The 12,898-nt window shown below is 50.7% G+C and overlaps 2 protein-coding genes across 3 annotated transcripts; one reads left to right on the forward strand and one right to left on the reverse strand.

Annotated features, from left to right (window-relative positions):
• The first annotated feature begins 348 nt into the window (after nucleotides 1-348).
• Nucleotides 349-5,350, forward strand: LOC105182697 (endocuticle structural glycoprotein SgAbd-4). Its single transcript, XM_011140344.3, has 2 exons — nucleotides 349-489; nucleotides 4,509-5,350. The coding sequence occupies exons 1-2, from the start codon at nucleotides 355-357 to the stop codon at nucleotides 4,887-4,889; spliced, it is 516 nt and encodes a 171-aa protein (XP_011138646.3). The 5' UTR covers nucleotides 349-354; the 3' UTR covers nucleotides 4,890-5,350.
• Nucleotides 5,351-8,425: 3,075 nt separating this feature from the next.
• Nucleotides 8,426-11,328, reverse strand: LOC105182699 (endocuticle structural glycoprotein SgAbd-8). 2 transcript variants are annotated; one of them, XM_011140345.3, is made up of 2 exons: nucleotides 10,910-11,328; nucleotides 8,426-10,233 (listed from the first exon to the last, which is right to left on the reverse strand). In XM_011140345.3, the coding sequence occupies exon 2, from the start codon at nucleotides 10,230-10,232 to the stop codon at nucleotides 9,837-9,839; it is 396 nt and encodes a 131-aa protein (XP_011138647.1). In that variant the 5' UTR covers nucleotide 10,233; nucleotides 10,910-11,328; the 3' UTR covers nucleotides 8,426-9,836. The 2 variants fall into 2 exon arrangements, with proteins under 2 accessions (XP_011138647.1, XP_025163791.1); XM_025308006.1 differs by having other exon boundaries at nucleotides 11,018-11,327.
• Between the last annotated feature and the right edge of the window lie 1,570 nt (nucleotides 11,329-12,898).

Consider the following 12,898-nt stretch of genomic DNA (forward strand, 5'->3'; position numbering starts at 1 on the left):
GACATTTAGCGCTATGTGACATGGTGATCTCAGGGAAGTGGTAGTATTCCCTCTGTCTTTCTCTGTTTCTCTTTCTCTGTCTCTCTCTCTCTCTCTCTCTCTCTCTCTCTCTCTGTCTCTCACTCTCTCACTCTCTCTCTCTCTCTCTCTCTCTCTCTCTCACTCTCGCTCTCTCGTTCTCAACGTCGTACATCGCGTTGTCTCTCTTCCTCCGGTACGGTACGGGCGCATCAGCGACACACATGCTTACGCGTATGCAGAGCCGGCTCTCCACGTTAAACGTGGATCCGTGTAAACCCCTCTGTCTGTCCCGCACGCGGCTCTGTGTGTCCCATGTGCATCCTACCTCGTAACATGGTGGCCATCGGTGCATCGAACCGTCGCGGTGGTGTTGGTGATGCCTCCAGGGGTATATATACGACGAGCGCTGCGGGGCTTGATAAACACTTGCCCATCAGCGATTACCGCCGCAGCATGTACACGTCATTGGTAAGCGTTAATTAAGAAGAAAAACTCAGAGCGGGCCGGAGGGGCTCGGGGGGCGGGGGGTATCGCTCGCGCGCGTCAAGGAAGCCGGAAGGAAGGCCCGGGCGGGGCGGGATCCCTGCGATTGTCCCGAGCTGTGTCGAGCCGCCGTAGATAAGGCCCCCGTTATCCGAGCCGAGTCGCTCCACGTGAATTTCGCGTATATTTCGCGCGACGGTCCCTGTGCGCGTGTCCGGACGCACTGTGAGTTACGTTGTTGTAAGTGACACTTCTCGATTATTCGGTATATGGTACGCCGAGAGAGAGCGAAGGGGAGGGAGAGGGAGAGAGAGAGAGAGAGAGAGAGAGAGAGAGAGAGAGAGAGAGAGAGAGAGAGAGAGAGAGAGAGAGAGAGAGAGAGAGAGAGAGAGAGAGTACTCCGGGACTATGTCGGTGGGTAGAGCATGAGCGAGACGGGAGCGAGGGTAAGTAGGATATCCCGGAGGATCTGCTCGGGAAGGATATCGATCGACGCCGTCGGGATACACCCAAAATTCGTCACCTTCGCGTAACGCATTTATCCGTGGGATGGTAGCGATGGATGTAGTCGTGAGCATAGAGAGAGAGAGAGAGAGAGAGAGAGAGAGAGAGAGAGAGAGAGAGAGAGATAGTCCATAATTTTAAGGAGGATTCCTCCATCTCGGGCAAGAAGGACACATTTTGAAGTTCGCGCGAAAAATTACGGGCGACTTTCTCATCTGCGATCGTCGCGCTCGCCGTGCTCATAAGCGCGGATTGATTTTAACGCTTTTCGAGAAAATCGAGGGAATCGAGGGAAAAAGGAAAATATTATTATTATTACGTGCGGATGTAATATAAAAGTCATAATTGCGCTGAAAATCGTGACGTCGCGGTGATAGCGTGAATTCGCGAGACGGTTTTTCCGCCGCGACGACGTTGCCGCGAATAATAATCGCGAATAAATCGAAATAACGCTCGAGTTACCGCGGAGTTTTGGGTTAATCTCAAAACGACGGGGTGGAGGGGAGGAGGCGTGCGAACGGCGTGAGAATTCGTAGGCGAGCAACAGCGGCTTATTCTCCGATCGGTTTCGGCCGTACTTAACTTCGGCAACATTTCAGCCGGAGAGACTCGGTTATACCGCGGTTACTTAGGCTCGTAATGACGGTCGTTACTTGAAACTTGTTTCTCACGTGAGATACCGGAATTTCAGTTAGCGAAAGATAGATCAATAGATGCGGGTGTTCCCATTGAACCGCGACTGCAAATGTGACGTGAGACTCTCGCGCGTGTTGCACAATTTAACCGAAAAATTTGGACCTAACTCCGCGTTAAGATCCGTTGTATCCCGCATGAGTTTCCAGTCACGATCGTTAATTAACGCGAGTTTTAACGCCCGAGATCCCAACAGTCGCGACTCGCGACACTCCGGCTGAGCAAAGTTTTCACGCGCAAATAATCCTTCCCGACGCAGCCGTTCCCGTCTCACGTCTCACGCTCGCATGATACCTTCGTCTCTCCGCCGAGAGAAATTTCCAAAAAATCGCGCTAATGCATTCGCGACATTTTCAAGCGGCGATAGCTTCCAACCGCTTCACATTTCGTCGCGTAATATTTTCTCTCTCCCGCGGAGCATCGTCGTGTCTTATTTCGCGGGCAAGCGACAACTCTGTCAATTCTATAATTCCAACATCCAAGTCATTGTCATACTTCATTCGTACACTTGTATGCGACAATCACACGCGGCGTGATGGCGCAGGATCGCGCACGGAGGAGAGCAGCCTCGGTCGACTCGAGGCGCGGCGGCTGACCTGGTCTGGCCGCCACACCAGCAGCGGCGCGATCCCCTGTCGCGCGTCTGACTCGAAACGGTATCACTACTGCGGCGCGCAGTAGGTTACCGCCGACTCGCGCGCGGCACACGATTCGATTTAACGATGCATGCGGAGCATGCGGTCGACGTCTCGAAGCTAGAAAACTAGATGCTCCGCGCATTACATACGATATCCGATATTCCGCGATAACCCGCGCTAGCAGTCTGCGAGGAGACCCGCGATGACCGCTACCGGAGAACTCCGCGAACGCACGGACGGAAACGCTTCCACACCGGCGTGCGTGCGTTTTCGCTTCTGGTCGTTCTCGAAAGTGCTCGTGTGTGAGTCGATGAATTAACGCAGCCGGTGCGTCGCGCCGATTGCGCCTTAAATACCGCCAGGTTGAATGGCGCTGGCTATTAGCGCGTCCCAGTATAAACACTTGTGCAACGCCGCGAACGTCAAACGAGGAAGCCGACGAAAAGGCTAATGTTCATCTGATGTTTGCGCATCTAGAAACTCAGCCGGTTGCGGTTAACGAAGAGATCGCTATCTCTCTCTCTCTCTCTCTCTCTCTCTCTCTCTCTCTCTCTCTCTCTCTCTCTCGATCTCAGCCTGCGACGCAGGCAAGCCGGCTCGGGCGTGTGTATTCCGTCGATATTAAATTATACTCGCCGCAGCACTCGGGTGCATTCTCGTCGGCGCGCGGTCATTGTTTCAATCGGGATTCCATCTGCCGTGTCGACGTGCGATAGATCGATCAGTAATAAACCCGGCGGAATTAATCGCGCCGTATCTCCGCAATCCTCCGCGAGGATTGCTTTTACTCTTAACCCCGGCGTGGGTTCGATTCCTCACGGATTTATAATATCAGCTTCGACGAGACGACCGATTTCGTAATGTGCCGCCACGTAATAACGACTCGGGTCGATCGGCGCTAGCGATTACGCCCTCCGGTCACGTAGGATCTCTCCCTCGAGGCGAACTCCGCCAAAGCGCCGACTCGCGACTGCGAAACTCGCGTCGCGAGAGTCTCCAAGTCCCGGCGCTAAAGCACGCGGGAGAACGACGGTCAAACAGCAGGAAAGGAATTTAAGGTCAGTGCGGACGGTCGTGACGGTAAATCCGCCACCGCGACGCGCCTCCGTCACGCTGATGAATCGGCGATAAACATTTTTTAACGATGCAACGTCGGCCATTAAGCAGATAATGATCGCATCGTTCTTGGCGATTTTACAAGCGCGATTAATTTCACCGCGGACGGGGAAAATACCTCGGTCGCTAACGCGATTATCCCGGCGGAGCCGAGGCTCTTCTGCCGCGCGTCGATTAATATTGAATGTTAAAACATCGCGCGGCCGACCGGGATGAATTTCCCGGGCGGCGGCCAAACATTTTTAGCTCCCTCCTTATTAGCTCTCTCGTCCTTTCCCCGCCCTCTCCCGCCGCCCCTTCCGCCGTCTCGGACTCGTTCGTTGCGGCGAATGCACAAGAAGTAGCGCTTCTCATCCTGCCGTGAGTCTCATGTGTCCTTTCTTTCTGTCGGTGAGACCGCAAGCAACGCGAGCTTCTCTCAAATTTCTTATCGTATTATTATTACGCGTGTATATACTTCTTTCATTCTGCTCGTTCTCTTTTCCTCATTCTCTCTCTCTCTTTCCTCTTTCCTTGTCCCTTTCTTATTTGTCCCTTTTGCTCTCCCATCGTCTCTCTCTCTCTCTCTCTTTCTCTCTCTCTCTCTCTCTCTCTCTCTCTTTCTCTCTCTATCTTCGTACTTCTTTGTACTTCCCTCCTTTGTGTTTCTCTTCTTTGTGTGTTCGCATCTATTATTTTACACTACTGTCACGTTGGATACCTCGGGCGTAGTAGTCTAGTAGCAGCATTCATCGCTGTCGTCCCGCCTTTTGTGCGCGCGCTCTCTCTCTCTCTCTCTCTCTCTCTCTCTCTCTCTCTCTCTCTCTCTCTCTCTCTCTTTCTCAACTCCGCGATACTTCATAATACATGTACCGGTATTTGCTGCACGCAACAAAGTATAATAGAAAACCGGGAAATAGAGAGACAGAAAATGGAGATGTCGCGTAACGAACGAGTAACCGCGTCGTCGTCGCGATTACTCGGATCAGAGCTACATCCCCCGCCGATCGAGCCCGCTCGAGCGGCTTCACAGAACGTCAAACTGACCCCGTGGTTTGTTCACCACCTCCGCAGGTAGCCTTGATCGCGCTGGCGGCGTGCGCCCTAGCGGCCCCCGCCGAGGACGTGATACCGATCGTCAGCCAAAGCCAGGAAGGCCCGAACCCGGACGGCTCGTACAAGTGGAACTACGAGACCGGCAACGGCATCAAGGCCGAGGAGGAGGGCCACCTGGAGGACGCCGGCAGCGAGAACGAGGCGATGTTGGCGCAGGGCGCCTTCAGCTACCAGAGCGACGACGGCCAGTCGATCTCATTGACGTACGTGGCCGACAAGAACGGCTTCCAGCCGGTGGGCGCGCACCTGCCGACCACGCCGGAAATCCCGCCGCTCATCCAGAAGGCCCTCGAGTGGAACGCGGCGCACCCGTCCAAGGATGACGAGAACGAGGTGTAACAACGCCACCGGCGCCGCCGTCCACTATGTGTGATCTCACGACCTCACGTAATTATTCACGCCACAATGGAAGACGATCCACGGTGCATGCCGATCGAGCCGGATAACGATGACGATGACGATGACGATGACGATGAGTGTTGCCGCCGACCGCGAAGGCCCTCGCCCAAATGAACGAACACGGACTGCTCTGGTTCAAATTGTGTTGTAAATATTTATTGTACGCCTATACGACATTACGGAGAGAGAGAGATATATATATATATACGTATATATTCTATTTTATTATATATTGTATCGTGTATTGATATATATATATATATATATATATGATATATATATATATATAGAGACACGAGCGCGCACACACATACATGTACCACGATCGATCGTGTAATTGACTCGTCGTCAGTGTATGTGTCACGGTGCATTGAGAATAAACGTTGCATCCCAGGAGAGACGACGCTGCTCTATTAATACGCCCGAATCCCGCGTCGGAAGAGCGAGAGCGCGGAATTCAGCCGGAGAGATCCTCCTATTCGGCGTTCCGGGGAGGATGCGAGAGATAGAGAGAGAGAGAGAGAGAGAGAGAGAGAGAGAGGGACAAGAGAGCGAGAGACGTTGCGGTTAGTAGTGTCACACTCGCGTCATCGTTGCGCGAATGAAGAATTCATTAGCGTTTCCACGAGACGAGGTCGCGTCTGACGAAATAATTTCGCGTCCATGAATCGTGAATCGAGAGGAGGAGAAGACACTCTCCTCTCAGGCGCCTCCGCCGCCGTCCGTCCGCGCGCGCGCGCGCGGACTCTTATCGCCCGATCGATTGTCTCGGACGAGTCGTTGATAGACGCCGCGATTACGTCGCACTGATTTACGGTAGAAAGTCGCGGCGCAACTATTACGGTAAGATATTACATCGGTGTAAACACGGCCGGCCGCCATCGTGTCTTTATTACGGCGGACCTTGCTCGCTAGCATTAATCAATCACGCCAAGTGGCCAAAGACGTGATTCTCTTGCGTAACGCGCGACATATGGCCACCGGGCCGAACTTTTCATCACGACCGCATTGACGTGGCGAGCGTGTGTTCCGACATTTCCGTCGAGAGCTTATTTGCTGAGCGGCAGCAACTGTGCTTCGCGTACTTGCGGCGGTTCGCGGATTAAGCTCGAATCTAATCGCCGGCTATTACGATGATTGAATTCGTGTCGAGGCAAAGCCATTACAGCGATATCCGACTTGTGTCCCGACAATTCGGTCGATAATGCGCACTGGGTCCTTCGATATATCTTTATTAACACATTTTGATCGAGGATCATGAGCAACTTTGTGCTCTCGTTGTCGACCGGTCCACTTGTCTGACGTTTCGAGAGTTCTATGGAAAGAAAGAAAATAGCCGAAAGCAAGGATTAAACACCGTTAAAAATAGCCGATTGATAATTAATTTCGCGGACCCCGGCACTTTTCACGTCGGCTGTTTGTTTTTTTTTTTGCTTCATTTTATATTCCATTATTTTATTTCATTACATTTTTGTTTGGTGTTATATATGTTGCTTCTTCCCGTTCTTCCTCATCAAATGCGAACATTCCCGATTGATAAATAAATAAACGAATAAAATCAACTCATCCATGTTGACTTGGGATAAATAGCCGGTGGAAAACAACGGCGCGAAAACAGTTGACGCCTGAACCAACAATGTGTTAATAAAGATATTGCCGCTCGAATCACTTTTAATCGCACCGCGATAGTCGGCGAGCGATAATGAAATCGTTTCGTCCACGATTTCACACGCAGCTCTCCTCGTCGCCCGTCGAGAGATTCAAATCGGCCATAACGCGCTTCTTTCTTTCGCCGTCGCTCTTTTCACACCGATCGCGACGGACAATCGAATGTCCAACGGCCGTCGCTCTTCGACGCGGTGACGCGCGTCTTCTTTTCTCTCGTCTCGAACTCGTCTAATGATCGGGCCGGCCAATTTCTCCGCGTGCGCGGGCCCATTGTGCGTGGATGGGGGCGCAACACGCGAGCAACCCCGACGCGGAATCAAAACGACTCACCGGTAACTCCACGATAATCGCGGCTAACCTTTGGCACCCGACGTCTCGTCCGTCGCGCGGGCCGGCCGTCTAGCCGGGGACTTTCTAAAAGACCGTCTATTCGATTCGACACTTTGACGTTGACATTCGACAGCCACGAGGGCGGTGCTGCTGGTGCTGATGGTGGTGCAATAGCGACGGAGGTACCGGAACCTATTATGGCTCGCGGCGCTCTCGTTGAACTTTCACCGCGGGCGGATGCGACACTCGTCATGTACATCGTCGTTTAGCACGTGAGTCGTGTACTCAATTTGTTGCGACGTCACGTAACCGTTAACTTACATAAATCTTCCTAGCGCGTAAGTTTCGCGGTCGAATCTTACGAGATGTAACCCCGCGGAGTGGGAATTGCACACGCGCGCGCGCACGAACGTGGCTTCCGAGGGAACGGCTTCTCTCCTCCTCCTCCGAACCCTCTCTCGCTTTTTTCTCTTTCTGTCAATAGTTCGTCAGCAAATTCGTCAATGGCTTTCGACTGTTTGGCGAATCTGACTCACCAAACACTCATTCCCTTTTTGCGTTTCTTTTCTCGCGACGTCCTTCCGCGAGGTATCTTCTCTCTCTCTCTCTCTCTCTCTCTCTCTCTCTCTCTCTCTCTCTCTCTCTCTCTCTCTCTCGGCTGAAATGCGCATTCAATCGAGCGAGAAACGAGATTAGTCCCTTTGCTCCTTAATATGCTTGTTTCGCTTAATTGCTTAATTCACCAGAAAGCCAATTAGCAGATTATTATTAATGCCGCTCAATAGCGCACGCATACGCGCACACTCGCATCGTTTAACTCTTCTTATTCAATGTAATCTTTAATATTTGTGGATAGAGAAAGCGCGAGTCTCTTTCGAGGTATCCCACATATTGTATTTACCGTACGAAACGAATATCGCTCTCTGTCTCTCTCTCTCTCTCTCGTCTCTTTCACCGGTTGGCAGCGCTATTGCGTCACTATATTTCACAAACATTATAACAATTTCGCGTTTGACAAAATATTAATCTGAATATGCATCGCAGGATGCGCGTATCGGTGATACATATCGGGCGTGATATCGCCGGCGACTCATAACGTTTATTAATAGTTCCATAAATTCGATTATCCGGCCTCGATTAATTCTATCTATCGCAGTCTTATTTGCGCTCGCGATTCAACAAATAGCGATTATGATCGTGCCGTCGAATCGAAATTACTGCCGCAATCAAGAAACATGATTCGCAGAATTTATAACCGAATTATGAAGCGGTCGCTTGGTATTAATTATCAAATTAAACGCGACGGTGCACGAGCACAGCACACACGCATACGCGCGTGCGCCTTCGTAAACAATTTAGCGCAACAATCGGCGTGCACCGAATATTCCTGTAGACGAGCAATCCCTGCTTATTTACGCGCTTGTTCGTTGTTTGACGACCGTAGTTGTCTCGAGAGATTAAAGAAGGAAACTTCTCCTCGTAGAGAAAAAGACGCGAAACGAAGAAGGCTCTGGTGAATTAAAAAGCAGGAAATATGCAGAGAGAAAGAGAGAGAGAGATGAATCGACTCTCTTGGCTGTTCGCTCGCGTAGCTCGACTGAATGATATTAATTGCTGTCAATTAATACATCCTTTTTAAATAATACGTGTCTCGTTAAATGGGATTCACTTAAAGACCCACTTGATTCCATACACTTTGAGCTATTTCCTAATTGTAAATATCACTTGGAAGCTCCAAGTTGTACGAAAATAAATATCAATTGGAAGATAAGTCTTGTTCGCTTTTCGAGTGAATTTATTTTTGCGCTCTCGTCGTATCGAGTATCGAATATATTAATATTATTGGCATATTAATTGATATTAATGGATATTAGTCTTGGACAAAAGCGACGTCGTGATTGATCCTCTTCGCGACTGCATCCTCACACCTTAATTGCCGCATTCCTCGGGCCGTTGTTGTCTCCGGTTCTGAACAGCAGTGGTTGACAATGCGGCAACTTTCGCTATCGCTCGTTTACGCAACGATTCGTCCGTCGCTGCCGTCGTAATGACTATTTCTGACCCCGACTTTTCCATAACCACGCGTCCACGCCCAAGTTTGACGAGTTTGCCACTCTCATGTCAAGCAGCTCCGTTCTCGGGCAGAGAATCTCTCTCTCTCTCTCTCTCTCTCTCAAATTTTCTAAGAAAGTAAGCGAAGCAAATGCTGGCACGTCGCAAGAGGGCAAACAAGCGCTTTAATTGCTTAGCTATTCGAAAAGCGTCATTGAGAGAGGCAGCGATATCTTTTCAACGGCGTTCGCGGAAAATCTTTTCACCGTGTCAGAGAGGCAAATCAGCAAATGGCGCGATTCTAAAGCGGACCGATTCCGTGTTGCATCGGAATGATTGCGACGCGGAGGTAGACGCGATAAACTGTGAAATTTGCAAGGACACAATTAATCACGATTGTTCCCAAAGATAGGATAATCAATGAGGATGATCATTTCCGAATGATCTGATGGCGCACGTTGGAGTAAATTGATATCAGTTTCAACGAGGATCCACGGGAAAAGGTGAGCCTCTCATCTCCGTTAACATATCTCGATATCGCATCTATCACATATCCCGCCAAGATTATCTCGATCAAGCCCGCGTATACTCGATCGTCGGCCGAACGCGCGCGAGTTCGTTGCGCTCACGAGAGAGGAATCGGATATTAAAAACTACAGCTTTCTTCCCCTTTGGTGTATCGAATTTTTATACAAATTTCCCTCTCTCTCTCTCTCTCTCTCTCTCTCTCGTCTCCCTTTTTTTACAACAGACATCGAGCCGAACGTATTGATGCGATACATGAACGCGCAAACGTTCGACGAGTCCGCGTGATAAGGCGTGTCGTCGCAGCGCTGATTACACTTTGTTTCTCTCCTCCTTGTAGGGATGAGCGGCTATCCAGTCGAGGGCGCGCTGGATGACGGGCGGAATTTCCGGCGGGGGCGGCGGGGTCGGCAGATGAGCGCCTTGGAACGTGGCGCCGTTCTCGTCGGCCAGCCATCCGATGTTAATCTTCTGTCCGTCGGGCGCGGTCCACGCCGCCGAGCCGCGCACCTCCTCGGCCTCGTCCTTCTGCCCGGTGTTCTTCTGCACGCCCTGCTCCTCGAAGGTGATCCCGTTGGCGCTCTCCCACCGTGCGAAGTAGCTGCCGTCCGGACTGATATCCTGCTCCTGCCTGACGATGGCTATCGGCTCGTTCGCCGCCGATATTACCGCCGCCAGGCTCAGCAAGATAATTGCGCGCGGATTCATCCTGAACGGGATCGCAGATAGATTAGGGATGTACTCGTCTACCGGCGAGCGGCTGCCGGCCGCACGCCTCGCGCGCGCGCGTGTGTGTGTGTGTGTATGCGCGCGTGTATGTACGTGATATACGAACATGTAGCGGTTAAGGTTCACGACGTTGCACGGCAACATCGAGAATCGCTCTCGAGACGCGGCCGCCTCGAATCGAGTAATTAGGGACGATTATCGCGCGATTGGAAAATCGAAGCGCTCGTGGAATTTGAGTTCCGTCGTCGAGTCGTCGCTTCTACGTTTATCCATCTGTACTTGGATTTTAATTGAGAATCGAATATTATGCACGTGTATCGTAGCGTTTAATGAAAACATTGGAAAAGCCTTTAAAAAGTTTAACATTTCTAAAGCGAGCCAGAACGCGACGCTGCCGTTGCAATGGCGATTGCAACCGCAATGCTCTAAACTCAAATTTCCGTGCTTGCCACATGAGACGAGTTTCAATTAACGACTATTGATGCGGGTCTTGGTCACGCCGCGGCGAGTAATACTTGTGTGATTTGTTTGATCTACCAGAGCGAGCACAATCGTTCTACGACAGTTGTAGTCGAATTCGAGAATCGGGTGAATTCCGGATGAACAAGAATTATGTGCGAAACGGGATTTGTCGGGAGTATCGGGATTTGCGATACCTTCTCTCTCTCTCGCTCTCTCTCTCTCTCTCTCTCTCTCTCTCTCTTTCTCTCTCTCTATCTCTTTCGGGCGATTATCGAAGAGAGGCAGTCGTTACGAAGACGCACTTTTAGACTCGATCAGCAGGCGACTCCGAATCCTCTCGCTTCAACTGCCTCGGTTTGCCAGATATTGCGTGCACAAGAATACTGACGGGCGTTCATCCACCGCATCCTCCTTTTATAGATAGCAATGCTCTGTACTGATGGCGGGTATCGTCGGCATGTTGCCTCAAATGCCAACTCGCTGATACCGGTTCGAATCCTATTATAAGACCGACGCGCACCACAAAGGAACGCCTTCTTGAAAACTTTCGCGCCGGGAAAGTCGGGAAAACGTCCCCGCACGAGTCCTCCCGGAAATTCCGCAGCGCACCCTCGACGTCGTCTCGTAATCTCATAGTGATTCACATCGCTCACGCGTCCGGTCGCGAGCAATCATCGTACTCGGCTGGCGATTTGTCTGAGCGATGACGTCTGAGTTATCGCAGCGTCGACACGACGCGGCGGAATTTCGATCGAAGCACATAGACCGCAGACGCCGGGGATTCTCCGGCTGAGATTTCAGCCGAACGAAAATTTCGACACATTATTCGCGCGCACGAACGCGCTGCAAAGGTGCACAAACGGATGCAAAGTTCAAGCACGTTACGAACGTGCACGCTTAAGGTGCCTTAACCTTTGAGATGCGCGCGTTGTGTGTACTCGCTCACTTTTTCCTTGAGATTCCTCTCGATCGATGTGCATCGCACTCAAGTGCTTTTTTCTTCTTGACGCCCGACATCGTGCGCGCTCGCGTATGACGACAGGTCGTTAGGACGATTATATCAACGGGAGCCTTCGCGAGTCCTCGTGAGCGCGCTGCGATTTTTGCACACGCACGCGTCCGTGGCTTCTCCCGTGGCGCAGCCATTTGCACCCCTCCGGCAGTTTTTATCACTGTGTTAATTCGTGTGTATCATCATTCTTTTTAATTATGGACAATTAAAAGTGCAGAAGTAAAATTTGCAGGCGAACCGCAGAAAACGCTGCTGACGCGCGAAGGATGAGGGCGTGGTACGTACCTACGAGGGCAGTCTGAAAAGTTCTCCGCCTGACTGATAGATGGCATTAGAAACTGTCAAACTATAATTGTATTGGAAAGTGGTAATCCTGATATAAACCCATGTAAAATTTTATTTCGATCTGTCGAGTCATTCGAGTAGTAGCACCAGTTTATGGTAATATTGACGTGTCAGTCTTTTTTAAAATGGAAAAAATTGAATATCGTGCAGTGATTAAATTCTTTGTTTTGGATGGTTTAACACCAACAGAAATTCATCCGAAATTGTTAAAAGTGTATAAGGATGCATCACCTTCACTTTCCACTGTGAAAAAATGGGCTGCTCGTTTTAAATCTGGTCGTAGAAAAGGGGAAGGTTGACTCGACGGAAAACCAGTAAATATCAAATTGACACAAGTCAGCTTGTCGGGTCGATCCTCGCTGATTGTGCAGCTGACGATCGTATTTTTCTTTTCTTATCACGAAACATGATGCCAAGACAAATGTTTCAAGAGACGCGTGTATCTTCCATTTTGTTTCATCGGCTCCCCATCTCGGCCGCGGGTTTCGTTTATTTTTAGGCACAATTAATTATACCAAGATTTGATGAAATGCTACGATCTCACGCTACGATGTCGACCAACATGTTAGCGCTCGATCGAGAGGAACCTAAGAAGCACGGCGACTCGATTTCGCAAGGACTCGCGCGCAAGGAGCGACACCCGTGCGAAGTCGCTTCATCATACTTTTGTTCCAAGCTAGTTAATCCGCTAATTGAGCTTCCGCGACGGACACATCTCTGGAAGCAGCCGCGGCTTCTGTCACGATTAGGATGATTCATGCGGCGGCTTTGTGCGACAAGCATCCGGGGATACTATAATCAGGATATTCGACGGTGTCCGACTCTA

The sequence above is a fragment of the Harpegnathos saltator genome, unplaced genomic scaffold (assembly GCF_003227715.2).
Source record: "Harpegnathos saltator strain DR-91 unplaced genomic scaffold, Hsal_v8.6 scaffold133, whole genome shotgun sequence".
NCBI lineage: Eukaryota > Metazoa > Arthropoda > Insecta > Hymenoptera > Formicidae > Harpegnathos > Harpegnathos saltator.

Coding starts and splice junctions, on each gene's coding strand:
- LOC105182697 (XM_011140344.3), top strand. CDS start 355: ATGGTGGCCATCGGTGCATCGAACCGTCGCGGTGGTGTTGGTGATGCC. Junction 490..4,508: donor GCAGCATGTACACGTCATTG/GTAAGCGTTAAT, acceptor CCACCTCCGCAG/GTAGCCTTGATCGCGCTGGC.
- LOC105182699 (XM_011140345.3), bottom strand. CDS start 10,232: ATGAATCCGCGCGCAATTATCTTGCTGAGCCTGGCGGCGGTAATATCG.